Below are 21857 nucleotides of genomic sequence, written 5' to 3' on the forward strand. Positions count from 1 at the left end.
TGTTATTGTTTCCAGTTTCTTGATTGTCCTCCAATATCTTGCCAAGAAGCTAAACCTTGATAATGAGCATCACAACAGACTGTAGGAAAACCTGGCATTACAGATTTGGTAATGATCATCTTCAGTGTCAAGTGAGATTGTGCAACAAATGTTTACTTGGAGTGTCCAGACCAGGGGTCACGCAATAGAGGGTATGGCATTTAGATCTCAGATCAGGTGAAATTGCTTCATCCAGAGAGTGGTGAACCTGTAAGATTATCTACTAGAAAAGGCAGTGAAGCCCAAGTCATTGAACATATTCAGGTGGAGGTAGATGTATTAATGCCAGATGAATAGGGATGTGAAGAGATGGGAACTATTACACTGTGCTGAATGTGCAGGCCCAAAGGGCTGTTTAGCATATACCTCTTTTGACATTATTCCCTTGTATAAGGAGTTATTTAGCCGTTAGGAAGAAAACACTTAATAGTTTTCTTCTATTTTATTTAACTGTAGGACATGCAGATGCAGATACAGTTGAAATTGTAGTGCTTTTGCTTCCAATTGATTTTAAACATCTGCCTACCAAAGAAAGCCATGTTACTCCAGAATGATTATCTCATTTTGAGTATGTATTTTAAAATAATTGCTTTGCACTGAAAATAAATTTAAGCTCATTTTTTTGAATGAAGATGAAAACTTAGTTTTGTTAAGACAATTGCATATTTCAGTAATGAAAAATTAGGATATAATATGGTATAATTGCATATCAAAGATCAAGTGTGTTTTAGTGTCAAATTTACAGATTGTGTTCATGTTTTTGCAGTCCTAAAGTGACAATATAAAGTTGTTCAGTAGAGAAGCTCCCAGATTTCAATTTTTTTAATACAAAAATTGGAGGACTTTAAAGTTGAAGCAATAATTAAGTTGCATACCATATGCAACATAATTTAAAAAACTAAAATTATCCACTGAACACTCTCAAAAATTTTTGTCCAAATAACAGAAAATTCTGCAAAGAAAAAAAATTGTTTTTGTACTTTGTTCCCAATCATAAATTCAGAGATCCTAAAAAAACAGCTATCTAGTAGTCACACCAGGAAAACTTGTCTGGTCCTGTTTCCTGAACCACTGGCTTTGCTGGATAATTTTACTACATAACATCTTTTATGAAAAAATGAATTACAGCTGTGTTTGTATATTAAGAGAATGAGATCTCTCAATATCTCAGAGTCACCAAAATCCCAAGCATACTGAATTAACAGATTTTGTCTGTATTTTGATTTATTGCTTACTGTTCTGGTACAGTTACCAAACCTGAATGTCGTAGTACCTTGGGGGATAATGATGTGTAAATTCGGCAATTGCTTTTCCAGAGTTATGAGAAAACATATTAATTATAATATTTGAAACCTGATTTTTGTAAATCCTATAGGCATTTGTTTGCCATCTCAACATTCGGGAGAAATTTGGATAAGTACGTTCCTGAGAGGGGTATTCATGAGGTGCGGGTTGATAGGACAGGCAGAATAACAGTTCAGCACAGACTGGATGGGCAAAGGGCTTGACTCGATGTTCTCTATGGCTCCTATCTAGTTGATATTTTTTCACTCTGTGTTTTCTCTGAGGTAAATGAATATGATCTATTTTCTAGTGATATTGATGTGGCTCAGCAGTTTACCTTGAACCAGAGTAGAGTGGAAGAAATCACAATGAGAGAGGAAGTTGGTAACATCACTTTAATTCAGGATAATGACTTTGGTAAGAACTGAACTTTATCATTATTACACCAGAAATGTTTGTAAAAATCCGGACAAAACTCGTGCATATGCTTTAATTTGGTCACTTAGAAATTTTGTCCCTAGCATTTCTGCAGTTGTGTACTATGTTTTACTTTAACAGCCTAAGTAAAATTGTTGAGTGATAGCTAAGAAGAGCCATCAGTTTTTCTGCTATTCATTGGTTGCTTCCTTAATGTACCACAAGGTGATTTCAGTCGTGAACCAAGTAATTACGGTTGCCAGTAAGTAATTATTTTCTAAATACTATAGGATTTTTAATTTGTAATTGCCATTTTGGAAAATATTACATTTGTGTTAAGAGTGCTCTTGTGAGTGCTTACTTAGTGAGTAGATTGGTCGAGTGATTATATCTGTCACACAGAACTGCGTTGTCTATGGCTAAGGCTTTAATGCCTGTTCTTCATCCCACTCATTTTTGTATCTTAATAATATTTTCAGCCTACTGTCAGTAACGTGTTCGACACAGCATTTGGGGCCGAGGGGCCTGTAATGTGCTGCAGGTTTACTATGTTCCTATGTAACATTGAAAAGATTTTTTAGGTTTTTTACTGAAATAAGTTATCCACAAAATGTTGATGTGATTTTTCACTATGTTTAAAAAAAAAGGTGAAACATTACAATTTCAGAATTCTATGTTCCAAACCACTGTGGGTAAGGCAGCTCTTTTAAAGTTAGGTAGAAGCCTTCATAATATAAACAAGAAGGTCTGATGACATTGCCTCTGTTGCTGTTTGGAAGTCAGCTCTGATCCATGTTTATAAGAGGTGACGAAGCCTGGAGCTGAGCAATTCTGGCTAAAATTAAAATGAGGTTGTTGCAATGTGCCGCTTGATGGCACAGGAAGTCTACAATAACTAAACAAAAGTGCTTGTTGATTATTCTTGAGATCTTGATGCAGTTAAAAACGCCATTATTGTAGAACTCCTTACAGCCGTAAAAAGCAGAGTTCATTGTTACAATTCTGAAGAGTTGTACTCCAAAGCCAGCAACCTCTAGCCGTGCAGCTACAACCCTTGCTTCTACACAGTGTATCCTATTTGCGAAAAACAAGGCAAATAAAAGCCTCACACATCAAAGTTGCTGGTGAACGCAGCAGGCCAGGCAGCATCTCTAGGAAGAGGTACAGTCGACGTTTCAGGCCGAGACCCTTCGTCAGGACTAACTGAAGGAAGAGTTAGTAAGAGATTTGAACTTCCTAGAGATGCTGCCTGGCCTGCTGCGTTCACCAGCAACTTTGATGTGTGTTGCTTGAATTTCCAGCATCTGCAGAATTCCTGTTGTTTGCAAGTAAAAGCCTGGCTATTTATTTACTTATTGAGATGCAGCATGTAGGCCTTTCCGGCCCTTTGAGCCACACCACTCAGCAACTCCCAATTTAACCGTTGCCTAATCACAGTTACAATGACCAATTAATCTACCAATTGGTACGTTTGTGGAATGTGGGAAGAGACCCATGCAGTCATGGGGAGAACGTACAAACTCCTTACAGCTGGGCAGGAATTCAATTCAGGTTGCTGGTACTGTAAAGCAATGTGCTAACCACCATGCTACTCACAATGTAGTGGAAGGTGTTGTTGCAATACAGTCAAATGGCACTTACCACTAACTTGCTCATTGGTGCCCAGTTTTGCTGAATTGATCATCTTCAGCCTTCATTGTCTTTTACAAACATGGATCAGAGCTGAATTCCAGCAGTGAGGTTAAAATGACTGCCAGCATTTGATAAAGTATAGGTCAATCATCTCATCCCCAGGACAGAATTGCAGATGTATTTAGTGCAGTATCTTAGACCCAGCTGACTTCAGCTATTTCATAACCATGGAAGTGGGGATGTTTGCTTGAGATTGCACATTGTTCAATTGTGTTTGCAACTTCTCAGCATATCTGCATGCAGCAAGACAGCACTCAGGCATGAGATGAGAATGGCAAGTCATGTTTGCACTACAGAAGTGTCAGGCAGTGACCACTCCAACAGAGAGAGAGAGACAAACCATTAACCGTGACATTCAGAGGCATTGCCATCTATTAGTCTGCCATCATTGGGAGTCATCTTTGACTGCACATTCAACCAGATTAACCATAGAGGGAGGAAGTGAGTGATTCTCCACTGATTGGAGCTAATTTGTCCAGGAAACATTTAAAAACTTGACATGGGCGTTAGTCTTATGGGAATGTGAGGAACTCCAGGTGCTCAAGTTGCACACTATACTGATTTGTTATCCTTTGCACCTTCATGGTCACTGAGTCTAAGTCCTGGTATGGTCATGCACTTTGGTGGAAGAAGTAAATGGGGAGACTATTATTTAGATGGGAGAGAGAATTCAAAATGCAGAGATGCAAAGGGACTTGGAACTCCTTGTGCAAGATACCCTAAAGGGTTAACCTCCAGGTTGAGTCATTGGTGAAGAAGGCAAATGCAATGTTGGCATTATTTCTAGAGGTATAGAATATAAGAGCAGGACTGTGATGTTGAGGCTCTATAAGGCACTCGTGAGACAACACTTGGAGTATTGTGTGCAGTTTTGGGCCCCATATTTTAGAAAGGATATACTGACATTGGAGAGGGTTCAGAGAAGATTCACAAGAATAATTCCAGGAATGAAAGGGTATACCATATGAGGAGCGTCTGTTAGCTGTGAGGAGGATGCTAAGAGGATGCAGGATGACTTGGATAGGTTAGGTGAGTGGGCAAATTCATGGCAGATGCAATTTAATGTGGATAAGTGTGAGGTTATCCACTTTGGTGGCAAGAACAGGAAAACAGATTATTATCTGAATGGTGGCCGATTAGGAAAAGGGGAGGTGCAACGAGACCTGGGTGTCATTGTACACCAGTCATTGAAAGTGGGCATGCAGGTACAGCAGGCAGTGAAAAAGGTGAATGGTATGCTGGCATTCATAGCAAGAGGATTCGAGTACAGGAGCAGGGAGGTACTACTGCAGTTGTACAAGGCCTTGGTGAGACCACACCTGGAGTATTGTGTGCAGTTTTGGTCCCCTAATCTGAGGAAAGACATTCTTGCCATAGAGAGAGTACAAAGAAGTTTCACCAGATTGATTCCTGGGATGGCAGGGCTTACATATGATGAAAGACTGGATCGAGTAGGCTTATACTCGCTGGAATTTAGAAGATTGAGGAGGGATCTTATTGAAACACATCAAATTCTAAAGGGATTGGACAGGCTAGATGCAGGAAGATCGTTCCCGATGTTGGGGAAGTCCAGAACGAGGGGTCACAGTTTGAGGATAAAGGGGAAGCCTTTTAGGACCAAGATGAGGAAAAACTTCTTCACACAGAGAGTAGTGAATCTGGAATTCTCTGCCACAGGAAACAGTTGAGGCCAGTTCATTGGCTATATTTAAGAGGGAGTTAGATATGGCCCTTGTGGCTAAAGGGATCAGGGGGTATGGGGAGAAGGCAGGTATAGGGTTCTGAGTTGGATGATCAGCCATGATCATACTGAATGGCAGTGCAGGCTCGAAGGGCTGAATGGCTTACTCCTGCACCAATTTTCTATGTTTCTATGTCTGGCAGCTCTTGGGCTGTATTCCCTGGAGTTCAGGAGAATGAGGGGGGAATCTCATAAAAACATTCCGAATGTTAAAAGGCCTGAACAAATTTGATATGGCAAAGTTATTTTTACAAGATGAGTGACCCCACCCATTATCAGTACTCTTCAGAGACTGCCTGCCTGACATCTGTGGTTGCATAACCAGGACTTGTAATATGTACCAGCTGCTCATCTGACTGTTCAACACCTGCTCCCTGGGTTTCACGTGACCCTGATTAGGAGGCTAAACAGATGCTACACCTTGCCCAAGGGTTACATGCAGGCTAGTGGAGCGGAGAAGTGCCTAACGCCTTGAGTAGAGATGTATCTCCACTCTGCTGGGGTATGCAGTAAATTCTGGGCTTGGCAGTAATGCCCATATCCAAACAAATGAATGGGTTAAAACAAAACGGCTGAGCTAGAAATTCTTTAGCTAATCGCAATCTACCCTTGCTTCCTTATGTTACCCATATCCATTGCCTTTTCCAGATTCCTTCTCTTGGTCCCAACCAGACAGTTTTTTCAGTAAAACTTTATTTAATTCAGTATTCACAAAATGCTGGTGGAACGCAACAGGCCATGTGTGTGTGTGTGTTGCTTAAATTTCCAGCATCTGTAGATTTTCTCGTGTTTGCGTTAATTCAGTATCTTCTGTTTTGGGCTCCATATCTAATTTTGTGAGCTGTTTTGAGAAATGATGAGCTGGTATTGTTTTATGAAAATGATCCTTGGAAAGAAAGGGTTAATGTATGAGGAGCACTTGATGGCTCTGGGCCTGTACTTGGTGCAGTTAGAAGAATGAGGAGGGATCTCATTGAAACCGATTGAATTTTCAAAGGCCTAGATAGTGGATGTGAAGATAAATTCCCTGTAGTTGGGGAACCTAGGAAGGCACGACCTCAGAAAAGAGCGATGTCCCTTTAGAATAGAGATGAGGGGGGATTTCTTTAGCCATAGGACGACAAGTCTCTGGAATTCATTGCCATAAATAGTTGTGGAGTCCAAGTTATCAGGTATATTTAAAGTGGAAGTAGTAAGGGCATCAGGGGTTACGGGGAAAAGAATGGGGTTGAGTTGGAAAATAAATCAGCCATGATGGAATGGTGGAGCATACTTAATGGGCCATTTAGAACATAGAACAGTACAAGCCCTTTGGCCCACAATGTTGTGCTGACCTTTAAACCCTGTTTCCCATGTAAGGACAAGGGCACCTAGGGATGGGCGAGGCCACACAGTGCATGCTCTCGAACCTGTTCAGCAAGAGTCTCCTGTCCCAATTAAGCGACATAGTGTCCCAAATAAATGAAGGGAAGCTTGGCTATTTTCTCGATTACTTTCTGATCTGTAAGAGTTCTTCCAAAAAAGAGGTTGCCCATGTTAGCTGAAATCCACTATATAAATACTTCTGAGTATTATATAATGTACATTGACTTCCCAGTTTATGAAATTGATTTTATGCAAGTTCTCCCATACATTCTCAAAGCATCTTAATATGGTAATAATGTTTCATGGTAATCATTAATGACTGGATACATTAGATATTCCATTAGTTTGATTATGGGCAATAATTAAAACAAGCGAATCTGGAAATGGACAGTTCTTAGGAATGGGCTTTGTATAAAATGGCACTGCCTGTTGCTGGAACTATGTATGGCACTCTGTTTAATTCTTGCATTATTACAACATTAAAAATTGAACAAAGTCAAAATGTAGCATCAGAACCATTTCTGCTTAACACAAGTTTTGTTTTAATATGCTTGACATCTGGTGGATAACACAATTTGTTGCTGATGTGGAATTTATGTCTTATTTAAAGGTGACTTTGGAGTAGATGACCGAGAGATTATGCGAGAAGGAAGCACATTTGAAGAAGATATAATGGGAAGCACTAGTGATTCCAATCTGTTGTTGGAGCCAGTACAGAACACCACATCTCAGCTGGCTGAGAAAAGTAACCATCTGGCATATGATGATCCCCTCAAAAATGATGGATTTGGGGATGGTATTGATGGTGGAATTCTTGGTATGTTTTACTTACTACACACAATTCTAAAGCAGTAAAGTAATTAAAATGTGAGTGCTGTCAAGTGTTTTCAAAAAAAATCTTCTGTTTATTTAGAATTTCACCTTATAGAGCTTTTGTGTGTATACTTGAATGTTCTTAAACAGTATAGCTTCTTATCAGAATTTTCACATATGAATGGCATATTAAATATAGAAACAAATATAATTTTTTTCCTTTTCATTACTGCTCCTCTTACTAGGCAAATCTGTTTCTCCATATTTACTCAATCCTTTCATTAAGGTGTTCAGTTATTAAGTCTCTTGGCCTTAATTTCTCATAAGGTAGTAACACATAACTACACCTTCTTGTGGTTTATTTCTAATAAATATTGCCTGAGCCCTTGATTTCTTCCCTAAAGTTTCAAGGAAACAATTTATAGCATTTCAAATAATCTGTAAGTCTTCATATAACTTCCTTGTTTTTGTGCCTTAAGGCCAAGATGGTCCAACGTGCCTTTTTAACTAACAACTTATCTTTACACCTTAAAAGATAATTTGTGAATCTCCAAATTTTGCTGCTCTGTTAGATTAGAATAGTGTCAGTACTGTAGCTCTTTCTGCTTACTTTCATAAATATTTAACAAAAACATTTTACTTTCCAGATGATAAACTTTTAAGTCACAACGATGGTGGTATCTTTGATGATCCACCAGTGTTAACAGATGGTGGAGTACTGATGCCGGAAGAACCTGTCCATAATGATGATGAAGATGATGTCATGTCCAGTGAGTATTTGAAACTCCTGTAATCCTTGTAGGATGCATAAACTGAATTTGAGTTGCTTTGTATCAAAGTTCTATGAGCATTACATTTATGGATGGTAAAATAACATCTCAAATTTATTTTAAAACAGTCGGCGGGCCTGATAGTCCAGACTCTGATGATCCTGTTGAACCTCTTCCAACCATGACTGATCAGACAACATTGGTACCAAATGAAGAGGAAGCATTTGCATTGGAACCAATTGATATAACTGGTAAGCTTTTTTTGAGCTTTACTTCGGAGCCATGATCAAATATCGAAATGAGGACTTTACAAACTCGTGTATAAAGCAGGCTGGAACTCACAGGCAGATGTTTCATTTAGCTTGCCAGTCAAGCTCTTGAATGTGTTCTTCCTTTCTTCTCCAAGGATACCTTCACCAAGTCTTTAAGAACTCTTAAGTCACATATGATTGTCACATTGGATTAGTTATAGGTGCTCATTATTTCATGATAGCTTGCTTGACGGCATGGCTGCTGTTTGAATGGTCAATGACTACACTTGGCAAGGGTTTCTTTGCTGTGTTTTTGTCACCCAAAGTGATTTACATATTAGTCTTTCTTGCTACTGTCCTGATGCCAGTATTTATTATCAGATCTATGCTATGCCATTTTTCAATCTTATCGTGACCTAGTATGGAAGCATCAGTGGCCATGAATGGAAAACTATCTGAAAGTGGTGGACATAGCCCAGTTCATCACAGGCAAAGCCCTCCTGACCATTGAGCACATTTACATGGACACTGCTGTGCAAAAGCATCATCAAGGACCCCCACCATCTAGGTCATGTTTTCTTCTCACTGCTGCCATTGGGAAGGACCTACTGGAAACTTGGGTCCCATACCACCAGGTTCTGGAACAGTTATTACCCTTTAACAATTAGGCTCCAAAAATGACCGTGGATAACTTCACTCATCTAAGCTTTAAACTGATTCCACAACCTATGGACTCACTTTCAAGGGCTCTACATCTCATGTTCTCAGTATTATTTATTACTTTTTTTAAAAAAATTGCGCAGTTTGTCTTTTGCGGATTGTTTGTAGCTTTTCATTGTTTCTGTTGTATTAATTCTTTTATGAACGCCTGCAAGAGTGATTTTCAAGGTAGTGTATGGTGACATATGCATATTTGATATATAAATTTACTCAGAATTTTTCTCCAACGTCTTGCATTCTGAGTATATTCAGTTCCCCAGCCTGAGTTCCCTTGCATACACTCCTTTTTTATTCTGGCTGTAAGAGAATGGCTCTGGTTACTTACACAAACAAAATATATATGTAGTTTTCTCAATAGCTAAGTATTTTTAATAAATTGATAAATTTGGGGTGATTTATTTCAGTTAAGGAAACAAAAGCCAAGAGGAAGAGGAAGCTGATTGTAGACAGTGTTAAGGAACTGGACAGTAAAACTATTCGGGCACAACTAAGTGATTACTCTGACATTGTAACAACGTTGGATCTTGCACCACCAACCAAAAAACTTATGATGTGGAAAGAGACAGGTGGTGTGGAGAAGTTATTCTCGCTTCCAGCTCAACCCCTCTGGAATAACAGATTGTTGAAAGTAAGTAGTGGTGTAAATATTCATGTTCTGTCTGTGATCTAGCATGTTTATAATAATTAGTGATCCTCCCCCCCCATCAATATCATCATTGTGATGTGGGCGATCATGGGCTTTCCATGATCATGATTGTTGGCAAATATTTCTTCAGAAGTTGTTTGCTATCACCTTGTTCTTGCCAGTGCCTTTGCAAAACGGGTGATCACATCCATTATCAATATTCTTCAGAGGGTGTCTGCCTGGCATCAGTGGTCGTTTAACCAGGAATTGTGATATGCACCACCACCTGCTCCCATGGGTTACCTGTAGGCAAGTGGCGAGAAGGAGGTCGAGATGTGTCTCCACCCTGCCCCCTTTTTTTAAAACCAGATTAAAAACTTTATTTAAAATTATCTCAAGTTATGAACATGAGATTCTGCAGTTGCTGGAAATCCAGAGTAACACATACAAGATACCGGAGAAACTCTGCATGATCTATGGAAAGGAATAAAGAGTTGATGTTTTGGGCTGAGAGTGCAAATCAGGACTTTCTAGGGGGATGGGGGAAGAAAATGGAATAAGAAGGTGGCAGGGAGATGGGGGAAGGAGTACAAGATAGAAGGTGATAGGTGAAGCCAGGTGAGGGGGAAGGTAGGTGGGTGAAGAGGTGGGAATTGAAGTAAGAAGCTTGGGGAGGTGGAGGGGATAGGTAAAAGGGCAAAAGGTGAAGGAATCTTGATTGGGGAGAGTGGACCCTGGGAGAAATGGAGGTGGATGGGCACCAGGGGGAGGTGATAGGCAGCTGAGGAGAATTGAAGGGGTGAGAGAGAAACCAGAATGAAAGGGTGAGAAATTACCAGGTTAGAGATATTGACGTTGATGTTCAATTTCTAAAGTTGAATTTTTATACTATATTTTGATTATTTAATATAATTCACATTGGGACTGCAACACTAGTTTCTACCACTAAATTACTTTGGTTAGCAGGCAATCTAATTTTATACAGTTTTGTGTTTATATTTGCTAATACAAGGTATGGTGGTTGTATGACTTCGTGCCTTTTGAGATTATTTGTTGTTTATCGTGTTACTTATAATCCTCTTCATTTCTGCTTAGCTGTTCACACGTTGCCTCACTCCAATTGTACCAGATGAGCTGAGAAAAAAGAGAAAGGGAGGTGAGGCAGACAATTTGGAGCAGTTCCTGAAAGAGATTGAAAATCCAGAGGTGCCAAGGGAAGAGCAGCAGCCACAACAACAGCAGCAGCGTGATGTAATTGGTAGGAATTGTTGCTACTCTTCGAGAGATTGGGTATCTCTAATTCAATTGCATAATTTCCCAAAAATCATCTATATCTGTCTCTGAATTGTTTACGGTAATCTGCCAGTATTCAGTATTATAAATGTAATTTAGTCATAGCTTAATCTCGACCACTTTCAAGAAAGGTAAATTCGACTGCAGTAACTACAGAATGATCTATTTTCAAATGATAATTAATACTAGCTCAATTTGAATTTATTTTTTTGTTAACAGATATACATTTGAGGACACTGGGTAAAAGTAATCAGCAATTTATGAGGTTAATTTTCTTAAATGTTGGAGCATGTACAAGGCGATAAGTAGTCTTGTCCGTGATGCCCATCTAGTACTAAACTCAGAATATTACAAATTTTGTCCTTTTGGAGTTTTATTTGCCCGTTGTATTCATATTTTAATAGAACATAGAATAGTACAGCACAGTACAGGTCCTTCTGCCCACTATGTTGTGCCGACCCTTAAACCCTGCCTCCCATATAACCCCCCACCTTAAATTCCTCCATATACCTGTCTAGTAGTCTCTTAAACTTCACTAGTGTATCTGCCTCCACCACTGACTCAGGCAGTGTATTCCATGCACCAACCACTCTCTGAGTAAAAAACCTTCCCCTAATATCCCCCTTGAACTTCCCACCCCTTACCTTAAAGCCATGTCCTCTTGTACTGAGCAGTGGTGCCCCTGGGGAAGAGGCGCTGGCTGTCCACTCTATCATTTCCTCTTAATATCTTGTATACCTCTATCATTTCTCCTCTCATCCTCCTTCTCTCCAAAGAGTAAAGCCCTAGCTCCCTTAATCTCTGATCATAATGCATACTCTCTAAACCAGGCAGCATCCTGGTAAATCTCCTCTAGGTAGTGCAAAATTTATAATTTGTCTTTTGGATGCTGGGATTTAGTATCAAAAAATCCTGTTTCACCAGGGGCGAATACTTTTAAAAGAATTCAGTTTTCAGTCCAGGTTTAGGTAAATCCCTTGAAGAAATGAGGCAGTGAATAAATTAATTGTGCTCCTGCTAATGGCAAAGTCAGGATCTGCACGATAACCATGATTGATATCCTTTCCATAATCTCAGATGATTTTTGATGGCTTAAAGTTGAGTTCCTTGCTACTATCATACTTAATACAGCATTGTCACCATGTTTCAATTTATACTTTTATATACTGTCAATGCTTTAAGAAGACAGCTACAACATGGAAGTGAATTTGTCTGGTAAAATGAGTATGTTAAAGTTTTTAGTGTTTTTTGGAATCTAGATGAACCCATCTTGGAAGAGCCCAGTCGCCTGCAAGAATCTATATTAGAGAGCAGTAGGACTGCATTAGATGAGTCAATCATGCCACCACCACAGAGAATTGCCAAGCGTAAATCAAAGGAAATGGAACCTGAGCCTCCATTACCAGTAAGTGTATACATTTAAAATGTTTTTTTCAAATAAAATATTTTTGCTCATTGTCAGTGTTAATAAGTATAATTTTAAAGTTATATTGAAAAATTAGTGTACAGTTTGAAGTCAAACAGCTTATGATTTAGTTCAATATAACTTAGTGTCATGTGACATTGCTTTTGGAGATTTGTGTTTCCCATTTCTAATGGTGGTTATGAACCTCTCTGCAGCAAGAAGAGCAACAACAGCCACAGCAACAAGAACAGGAACTGCAGATTCCACCTGTAGAGCTTCCTCCTGAGGAACAATTGCACATCACTGACCTTGTCCCAGAACTTGCAGTTCTGCCAGAGAAAAAAGAAAAAGATGAAGAGGAAGAGGAGGAGGTGGGTCAGCTATTTGCTTCTAAACCACAGGAAAATCATCTTTTCACACTTTTTTTTTTCCTGAAGCGAATGATTTAAATCCTGAAGCAGATCTTTTGTGTAAGTGATAAATATATGGGCTATATGTCACAGACTTGTACAAGAGTGAAGCCAGCTGTTGGTCCATCTCTTCAAAATTAGACCATCGAAAATTATACATTACTTTTTCCCACAAATATTGTAACATACTTTATGTGAAAGTGGGAAGTTGCTAGAATAACACGTCTCAGTGCTTCAAACAATTTAAGGTTAAATGGTAGGGTACAAAGCTAAGGAATCTCCTTTTCCTCAGGCTATTTGAGCTTGCTGATCTCGGTATAATTCTTCTGAGCATCCTTGTATCAAAGATTTAAAAACAAATTCCTGAGGCTCACGTTAATCAGTAAGCACATAATATCAAGTGGGAGTTGATTCAGTTCACCTATAGTAACCCTGTTTGTCAGATACTGAGATTGGTTGCTTAAGTGAGACTATGGTCCAAAGACATTTTGCTATCTTGGGGAAAGAAAACAGTAGTGTGGGAGGAGACAAAATCAGATGCAGTTCCTTATTTATCTTCCCCAAAGCTTACTGTTAACAAAACTCAATTAAAATGTCTCCAGTATATCTGGAAGTATTGATTGACCATTTCAAAGATTCATTTGGGAGCTTTCAAGTTGGCAGAAATAATGAACTACGATTGGGAGCAATAAGACGCTGGATTTGAGGATTTCTTCTGCTTTTTCCATTAGTTTTCACTATCAAAATTTCTTACCACGGGTAATAATGTAATGAAAAAGGACATAGATTTGATCAACAAAGTGATCTTCATTTTATTTTAATTGAGGCGAATAATAAATTCTGGAAAGTTCTATTCTATGAAGAGTTCAAACAGAATGATATGAGCTGGTTTGCTGATCTGTCTGTGCAAATATAAAAATTAATGATGAAAGTTGTAGCTTGGTTAAAACAAAACTTGGCCATAACCCAAAGTAAATCTGCAAATCGTTTATCTTTCAAAATCTGTTATGGAGCAATTCATAATTCATATATTTAGGCGACTTGAATACTTGATAGTGTTATTATTTAATGAAGGTCTTTATTAAGGCCTTTTGGATGAAGCTTGGGTTATTGATGTTTCTTCCATACTTAAAACGTAATCGCTAAGTCATAAAACTGTTTTGCTCTCAGGAAGAGGAAACGGTTGGAGGTGAACAGGATCAGGAAGAAAGGCGGTGGAATAAGAGAACTCAACAAATGCTTCATGGACTACAGGTAAGTTGATTAAAATGTAATTTAGAAATAAAGGACTACGGAATGTTCGGTAGCGATTTGAGCAGTTAAATTGTATAAAATGATTCAGGTGTTAAGCTGTGATTCACTCAGAGTTAATACAGTAAGAGATGTCAAGACAAACTTAAGATAAATGTTTTCAGCCAATTAGAATACATGGAGTAAAACTGGAGTTGGATGATTACATCTTGCCAAAGGGTTTTGGCCTGAAACTTAGACTTTACATTTTTCCATAGATGCTGCACGGCCTGCAGAGTTCCTCCAGCATTTTAAGTGTGTGGCTTAGATTTCCAGCATCTGCAGATTTTCTCTTGTTTTAGATGATTAATTATTAGATGGCATCTTTTGGACTGAAATTTGACCTTTTTCATTAGATGTTTGGAAGGCTTCTAGAGATATAGAATTATCTGACAAAAGAAAGGCACTTGAACAATTGTTCAATTCTGAACAACAAGCTTTAGGAAGGATATTAGAAGTTATTAAGATTTTCAAGCAGCACACACAAAATGCTGCAGGAGCTCTGCAGGAAATGAATAAGCAGTTGGGCTGAGGTCCTTCATCAGGACTTCTTCAGAGCCACCTTCCTGGCCATTTGTTATCACTGTAGATCTCATCCGCTGAGTCATGCTAGGGCAGGCAATGGTAACGTTTAAATTCTTTGAGTTTCCTAATTTGTTGAAGTAATTAAATAGTTTCATTTTCACTCTCGGCTGTTTCTGGCATTTCCAAGCCTGACTGCTTGAAACTACAGTGAGCAAAACAGTCCTTGAATTGTCTTACTGCTTATTTCTCACAAACTTTCAGTGACAAAGATCACTGCTATTTGAATACAAGCACACCCGGCTGAAGCTATTTAAAAACTGTTTGCTGTAAGTATGGTGTACTGTCTGATGGCCACACAAGTGCACACAACTGATGCTAATTAGCAACAGTTTGGCAACAGTCTCCAGTCCCAATTAAGTGACAGTGTCCCAAATAACTAAGAGAATCCCGGCTATTTTCTCGACTGGTGTTCTTTAAGAGTTGTCCCAAATAAGTGGCTGTCCCTGATTAACTAATGGCTGAATTAACGTGCATACACTGTATAGCCCTCCATTGAAACTCAAGAAGTTCTGGATTTTTTGTGTGTATTATGGGCATTAGATATTAAGTTCTGCTGTGTTCAGTGCTGTTTAATTGTTTACCCAAGAGCTCTAAGTCTTCGCAGGGATGAAATCCATTTTGATAGGGTGCACTAGGTAAATTTAACTGCAGCTTTTTGGTTAAACAAAGATTTTTTATAATAAAGTGTCCTTGTGTTACAAAAAAAAATTTGTAACCTTAGTGAAAGCTATAACAGATAACTATGACTGGATACGTAAGTATTCAATTACAAGCTTTTTTGAAAGTTATCAGAGCCAACCTGCAAATGCAAAAAAAAAAGTTCTTAAGTTACTATTGCTGCTATTGTCATTTTTGCTGCCTTGTAATGCATTTTTATATTGGACTCAATGTAATCCAGTGAAAGCCCAAAATTACAACAATTCCACTCCTTGTAGCAGGGAACTGCATGAGTGTCATGCTTCGTTGTTGATACCAAAGTGGAGGAAGCACTATATATAGAATCTAAATATCACTTGGGAGTGGCAGAGGTTGAAGGGGAGATCTGATAAAGGTTTATTGAGAGGCATTGATTGACAGTAACACTCACAGCACGCTGGAGGAGCTCAGCAGGTTGGGCAGCTAATTTTAAAACCGCTGTCATGACGTGCCTTAACAAATGGTGGCGGCAGCGCGGCATTTCATTGTTTTCTTGAACGCAACCTCCACCACCACAACCAGAATATCTGACAATAGATGTGTAACAGCCTAATGTAACATTGTATGGAAATACAAGATAACACTGATGCAGACATGTCTTATACATTTAACAAGGTGCTTTATTACCGTATTGCTTGTGCAAACATTCAATAGATGCAATTTTCACTTTTGCCCAGTAACTTGTTTTATTGCACATGTTAAATACAGCAAAATAATACAAAATCATGGCAAAAGTAAAGGCAAACAAATGAGGTAACAGCAAATTTCACTTTTGCCCAGTAACAAGCCTTATTGCATTTAGTTGTAGCTGTCGTCCCGTTCATTGGTGAAGAGACTATGGCTGTAGGAAACGTTTCTGGACAAACGCGCCACAAGTATACCATTTCCTCTTCGCTTGTTTTCTGTGTGTCCTACGCATGCCCAGTAGGAGGAGATATGTCCAAATACCCATTTTTACGCGAAACCGGCATTTTCAAAATTATCCGGTCTAGTGTGGACGTAGCCTGAGTATAGTGATACATTAGTGTAGTGGTTTGTTAGCTCCAGGGCTCAGGTTAACTTGTGACCCCAGGTGCAGTCTGCGTAATTTGCAGGTTTGCTCAAGTATCCTCTGGTTGCTCTGGTTTTCTCCAACATTCCCAATACAATTTCTGAAAATTGATAATTAACCTGTCTTAGTGTGGTGAACTTTAGGACCCGGGGGAGCTCCGGACCTACGCACATCCTCCTGTATACTTCAAATCATCTCTAGGTTACTTGTAATACCTAATACAATGTAAATGCTATGTAAATAGTTGTTATACTGTATTGTTTAGGGAATAACGACAAGAAAAAAGTCTGTGCATGCTCAAACGACGAGTGCTGGAGCGAGAGCTCCTGGGTTTTCCCAATCCGCACTCTTTTAAAAATACTGTTACAGTTTATTTATAGAGTAATATACTGATAAATGAAATAGTGGGATAATTATAGACCATAAATACACTTGTATATTTTATTTCCAACAAAAACATTCAATAAAACATAAAAATATACAGCTTCAAACCAACCGAGTCAAGCACATGGTAAATGACTTATTGGAAATAATGTAGAACGTAAATACTCTAGGACATGTACAGGTTCAAACTAAGCTAAATACGTACAGGTACCTGATGGGCCAGGAACAGGATTCTCAAGTTATGAAGCAGCACTACGACAGACGACGTTTTTAAAGACTTCTTCAAGTGTCATCTGTCTCATTAACATAGGTTTATGTCTAAGCAATCTCCCTTTAACTGAGTAAACTACCATAATCTCTTGCTCACTGATAAATGCACATTGTTCAAGGCCAGCAATGAACTGATCACACATTTTCACCATATCGTCATCAGCCGTTGTTCATGTTTTTCTAGGAATGTAGCGCCAGTACAAAGCTGTTTCATCAGCATTGTAAATTTGTTCAGGACTAAGGTTTTCATCAGATATTATCTTGGCAAATTCATCAATGTAATTTTCAGCTGCTTCATGATCAGCAGAAGCTTTTTCACCACAGATTTTCAGATATTTTATACCATGATGCTTCTTAAATTTCTGCAGCCAAACCTCTGAATATTTTCTGCATTATTGATAATGATAGATGCTTCCTTCTGTTTTTCTCATTCTTACTCATAGTGGTATCTGCAGATCTTTTTGACATTTTCACAGCGGAATTAAACAAGGTCAACAGTGAACACAAAATATCAGCAAACAGCAAATGCATGTGTAACCAGTACCAGCGCTGATCCACAACTGACTTCTGGCAGCCTCTGCTAGTGCTGCCATGTCACGCCTGTGTGACGTCAGCTGTTGGTGCGCCAAACCTTGTTACGAAACACTCCATGGAAAAAAAAAACTTTGGTTTTTGGAGCTTTTCAGATTTCAGAATTTCAGATAAAGGATTGTGGACCTGTCCTAAATTTCCCCTTAATACATTGCTAATAAGTCCCAAATTAACAGGGAACTCCATGGACACACTGATTTAGCCTAAAAAATTATCTTCCTCCAATTTTGTTTTTTTTAATATATCATACGATTATAGCATTTGTCTAGTTACTCTGAAACTACTGCTGCCATTTTTGATCCACATGGATGTGCTCCCTGTGGGAAATATTATTGGAGATGCTCAGTAAGAAGTGAGCGTAATATTTGAGCCTCCATGTAATAAAAACTAAATTTCAAATAAATATTTTGTTCCTAAGGTCACTTCCAATAGCAACTTGTCATTTAATGGAGAAGTCTGCTTTCATGCAAGATCAGAACAGTATTCAGGCATGCATCATTAAGAGGCATCCAGCTCTATTGACAAAATATCTCGGGCAATCTGTCCCATGTTCTCTTTACGTTCACTTCTATTGGCAAAACTTCCATCATCAATAAAGTTGGTGACACTGTTACTGGAACTGAACTAGCCATTAACTACAATTCTTGGTGTTCTGCAGCAGCTGACTTGTCTAACTCCCCAAGTACGTGGCAAGATGTCAAGTCCGTAATGAAATATACTCTTATAATAGATCTGCAGTCTAGTCAGTCAGTAGCATTTACAGTTAAGCTGTGTCTCTGGTTGACATGTCATTTATCACCAAAACATTGTCTTAATCCCAAAGATGCACTTTGGCTGCCGTGTGCTCATCTGCATGTTACCTTGCAGTAGCTCCTATGTTTGATCTGTATCGAGAGACATGGGTCCAGCAAGGTAACGTTACCATCATAACTTGTAGCATCCTCTCCAAGTTATTACTGTTCAAACTTGGAACACCATCATTTTTCCTTCGTAGTTCCTAACTCAAAATACTAGAAATACTTAGTAATCACATGAGAACATCTTCACCGGAGACGTCAAGGATTCAAGTCAACTAACCACAAAACCTTAAGGTTAAGAAGAGATGTCCAGTAAGTACTGACTTTGCCAATTAGAGACATTACACAGTTGTATAAAAATCCCTTTCATCCTTTGAAGTGGCTTTAAGCTCGGCTTTTCAAGCAATTTTTTATGGTCCTTTACTTGATCAATAACAGGTTCCTTTTTTGTAGTCTTTTGTTTATGTATGTATGTGTGTATAAAAATAATTTAGAGTGTGACTTCAATAATTTTTTTTCTTTTTGCAGAGAGCTTTGGCTAAAACAGGAGCTGAATCCATTAGCCTGGCAGATCTATGCCGGAAAAATAACCGAAAACAAGCAGCTGCAAAATTCTACAGTTTCTTAGTATTGAAGAAGCAACAGGCAATTGAGCTTACACAGGCTGAGCCTTACAGCGATATCATTGCAACTCCAGGACCCAGGTTCAATATTGTCTGATCTTATGGCTAGTGTTTATTCACTAGATATGTATTGCCCCGAGTGGGGAATTGAGACCATTGCAACTCTTTGATATGATGGTTTTATGTATATTGACTATTAAAAGATTATTTTGGACAGAGAAACTTCAATATTTGGGATAGGTGTGTTATTCCAGTGTTTATGACAAAGAAAAATAATTTTCACTCCATGGCGGGTTTTATACTGAAAAAATCATGATTGGAAAAATGCTAAACATTCAGATTATGAACACATTTAGTATGTTTCTGTGCAAATATAATTATGGGTTTATTGATAGAATTATTCAAGAAAGTCATGTGTACCACCATTGCTGGTAGATTATCTCAATAAGATGTATTTTTATTAAAATTACAACAAAGTACTATAGAATTGGTAGTGAACATTTGCACTTAAGTTAACTTTTACAATTGTGTGCTGGTTCCTTTGTATTGAGATTTTATTTTAGAACACAGGCTACCAGTATACCCATTCTGCACTGGAATTTCAAATTATTTGTTAAAATACAACCAAGGACATACAAAATATTCAGTTAATTCTAATGTCATGCTCATAATTCTAGGATGCTCTAACTGTCTGGAGTGTTACAAAGCTGTTTTCATTTTAAACATTATGTGCCTGTAAGCTTCAATCCACTTTTTTGTATAAAATGTGTAGATAATTTTTAATGAATGTCTAATTATGGAAAAGATGACAGCTTTCATTTGAAGCAGCATTTTGCTGATGCTACTGAGTCTTTAGTTTGTTGCTTAATTAGGTCATTGCTAAATGTTGCTGAACAGTGATAGTTCTTGCTGTTATGTATAACTTTTTTAATAAAATACTTGTATCAGTTTTGGGAGTTTTGTCTTGTGCAATGCCTTTATTTTTTTTTACAAATCATGATCTGCTCATGTAGTTATAAGCTAATTTACATTGACATTATTCCATCCGTTTTTTAATTGGGTATGATAATTTTTGATCCATCTCATGAGGGCAAAGTTGAGTTTCTGTTTCTGATTAAGTGAAGTCCTGAGGGATTGTCCTAGCTGTAAGGAGCAAGAAGAATTTCTTTCCCGCATGTGTAACTGAAAGTATTATACTAGGAAGACAATATTTGGGAGTTAAGCATTGGTTAGTAAGTTATAGAGTAAAGATGCTATTAAAATATGTTGGTTTCTCTTCTTCCCAATGGAAGGGGGAGGGCATGAGGAGAGGATGTCCAGTTTAGACTGTCCACAGAGGGGAGGCTGATGTTTGTGATGGATGGAGCTCTGCAACAACTCTGCAGTTTCTTGGTTCTTGGGCAGATCAGCTCCTGTCCCAAACTGTGGTGCATCTGGGTAGGGTGCTTTCAGTGGTGCCACAAGAAAGCAGCAACCATCATCAAGGAACTCCACCATTTAGGCCGTGTTCTCTTCTAAATGCTGCCACTGGGAAAGAGGTCCCACACCACCAGCTTTATGAACAGTTACTACCCTTTACCCATCAGTCTCCAGAGTGGATAAATTCACTCAGCTCAATACTGAACTGATTCCACAACCAGATGGACTTTCAAGGACTCTACAACTCATGTTCTCAGTATTTATTTATGTTTTTATTTGCACATGTTGTTATCTTTTGTATATTGGTCTTTTGTCAGTGTGTAGTTTTTCCTTGACTATTGTATTCCTTTGTTCTGCTGTGAATGCCCACAAAAATGAATCTCAGGATAGTATATGGTGACATACGAGGGGTGATTGATAAATTCATGACCTAAGGTAGACAGCGTCAATTTTAGAAAACCTAACACATTTATTTTTCAACATAGTCCCCCTCCTACATTTACATACTTAGTCCAGCGGTCGTGGAGCATACAGATCTTGGACCTCTGGAAAGTGTCCACAGATGGGTGATTGATAAGTATCATGGCCTAAGGTGGAAGGAGATGAGTTATACAGCTCTCGTTACATGCACATGCAGTTCAACTCTTTGAGTGATTATGCAGAAAGCTTGAAGTTAATAACTCATCTCCTTCTACCTTAGGCCACGAACTTATCAATCACCCCTGATGAGTTATTAACTTCAAACTTTCTGCATAATCACTCAAATAGTTGACCTGCATATGCATGTAAAGAGAGCTGTACAACTCATCTCCTCCTACACGAGGAAATCTGCAGATGCTGGAAATTCAAGCAACACACATCAAAAAAATGCTGGTGAACGCAGCAGGCCAGGCAGCATCTATAGGAAGAGGTACAGTCAACGTTTCGGTCCGAGACCCTTCGTCAGGACTAACTGAAAGAAGAGATAGTAAGAGATTTGAAAGTGGGAGGGGGAGATCCGAAATGATAGGACAAGACAGGAGGGGGAGGGATGGAGCCAAGAGCTGGAAAGTTGATTGGCAAAAGGGATACGAGGCTGGAGAAGGGAGAGGATGGGAGACCTAGGGGGAAAGAAAGGGGGGTGACCCAGAGGATGGGCAAGGAGTTATAGTGAGAGGAAGAAAAGGGAAACAAAAGGTAGGAAAGAAAAAATAAATAAGGGATGGGGTACAAAGGGGAGGTGGGGCATTAATGGAAGTTAGAGAAGTCAATGTTCATGCCATCAGGTTGGAGGCTACCCAGATGGAATACAAGGTGTTGTTCCTCCAACCTGAGTGTGTGCTAGGT

At 38.7% G+C, this 21857-nt stretch overlaps 1 protein-coding gene across 1 annotated transcript in view; it reads left to right on the forward strand.

Moving 5' to 3' along the window:
* The window catches only part of rad21b (RAD21 cohesin complex component b), a 53496-nt gene extending 33434 nt beyond the window's left edge, over positions 1-20062 (forward strand). The window contains exons 5-14 of the mRNA XM_072252679.1: positions 1634-1740; positions 7149-7355; positions 7999-8121; positions 8250-8372; positions 9497-9720; positions 10813-10975; positions 12270-12415; positions 12631-12786; positions 13996-14079; positions 19018-20062. Of these exons, the coding sequence (XP_072108780.1) occupies positions 1634-1740; positions 7149-7355; positions 7999-8121; positions 8250-8372; positions 9497-9720; positions 10813-10975; positions 12270-12415; positions 12631-12786; positions 13996-14079; positions 19018-19209 (1525 nt within the window). The 3' untranslated portion in view covers positions 19210-20062. The remainder of the gene's footprint in view (positions 1-1633; positions 1741-7148; positions 7356-7998; positions 8122-8249; positions 8373-9496; positions 9721-10812; positions 10976-12269; positions 12416-12630; positions 12787-13995; positions 14080-19017) is intronic.
* The last annotated feature ends 1795 nt before the right edge of the window (positions 20063-21857 follow it).

The sequence above is a fragment of the Mobula birostris genome, chromosome 1 (assembly GCF_030028105.1).
Source record: "Mobula birostris isolate sMobBir1 chromosome 1, sMobBir1.hap1, whole genome shotgun sequence".
Classification (NCBI taxonomy): Eukaryota; Metazoa; Chordata; class Chondrichthyes; order Myliobatiformes; family Myliobatidae; genus Mobula; species Mobula birostris.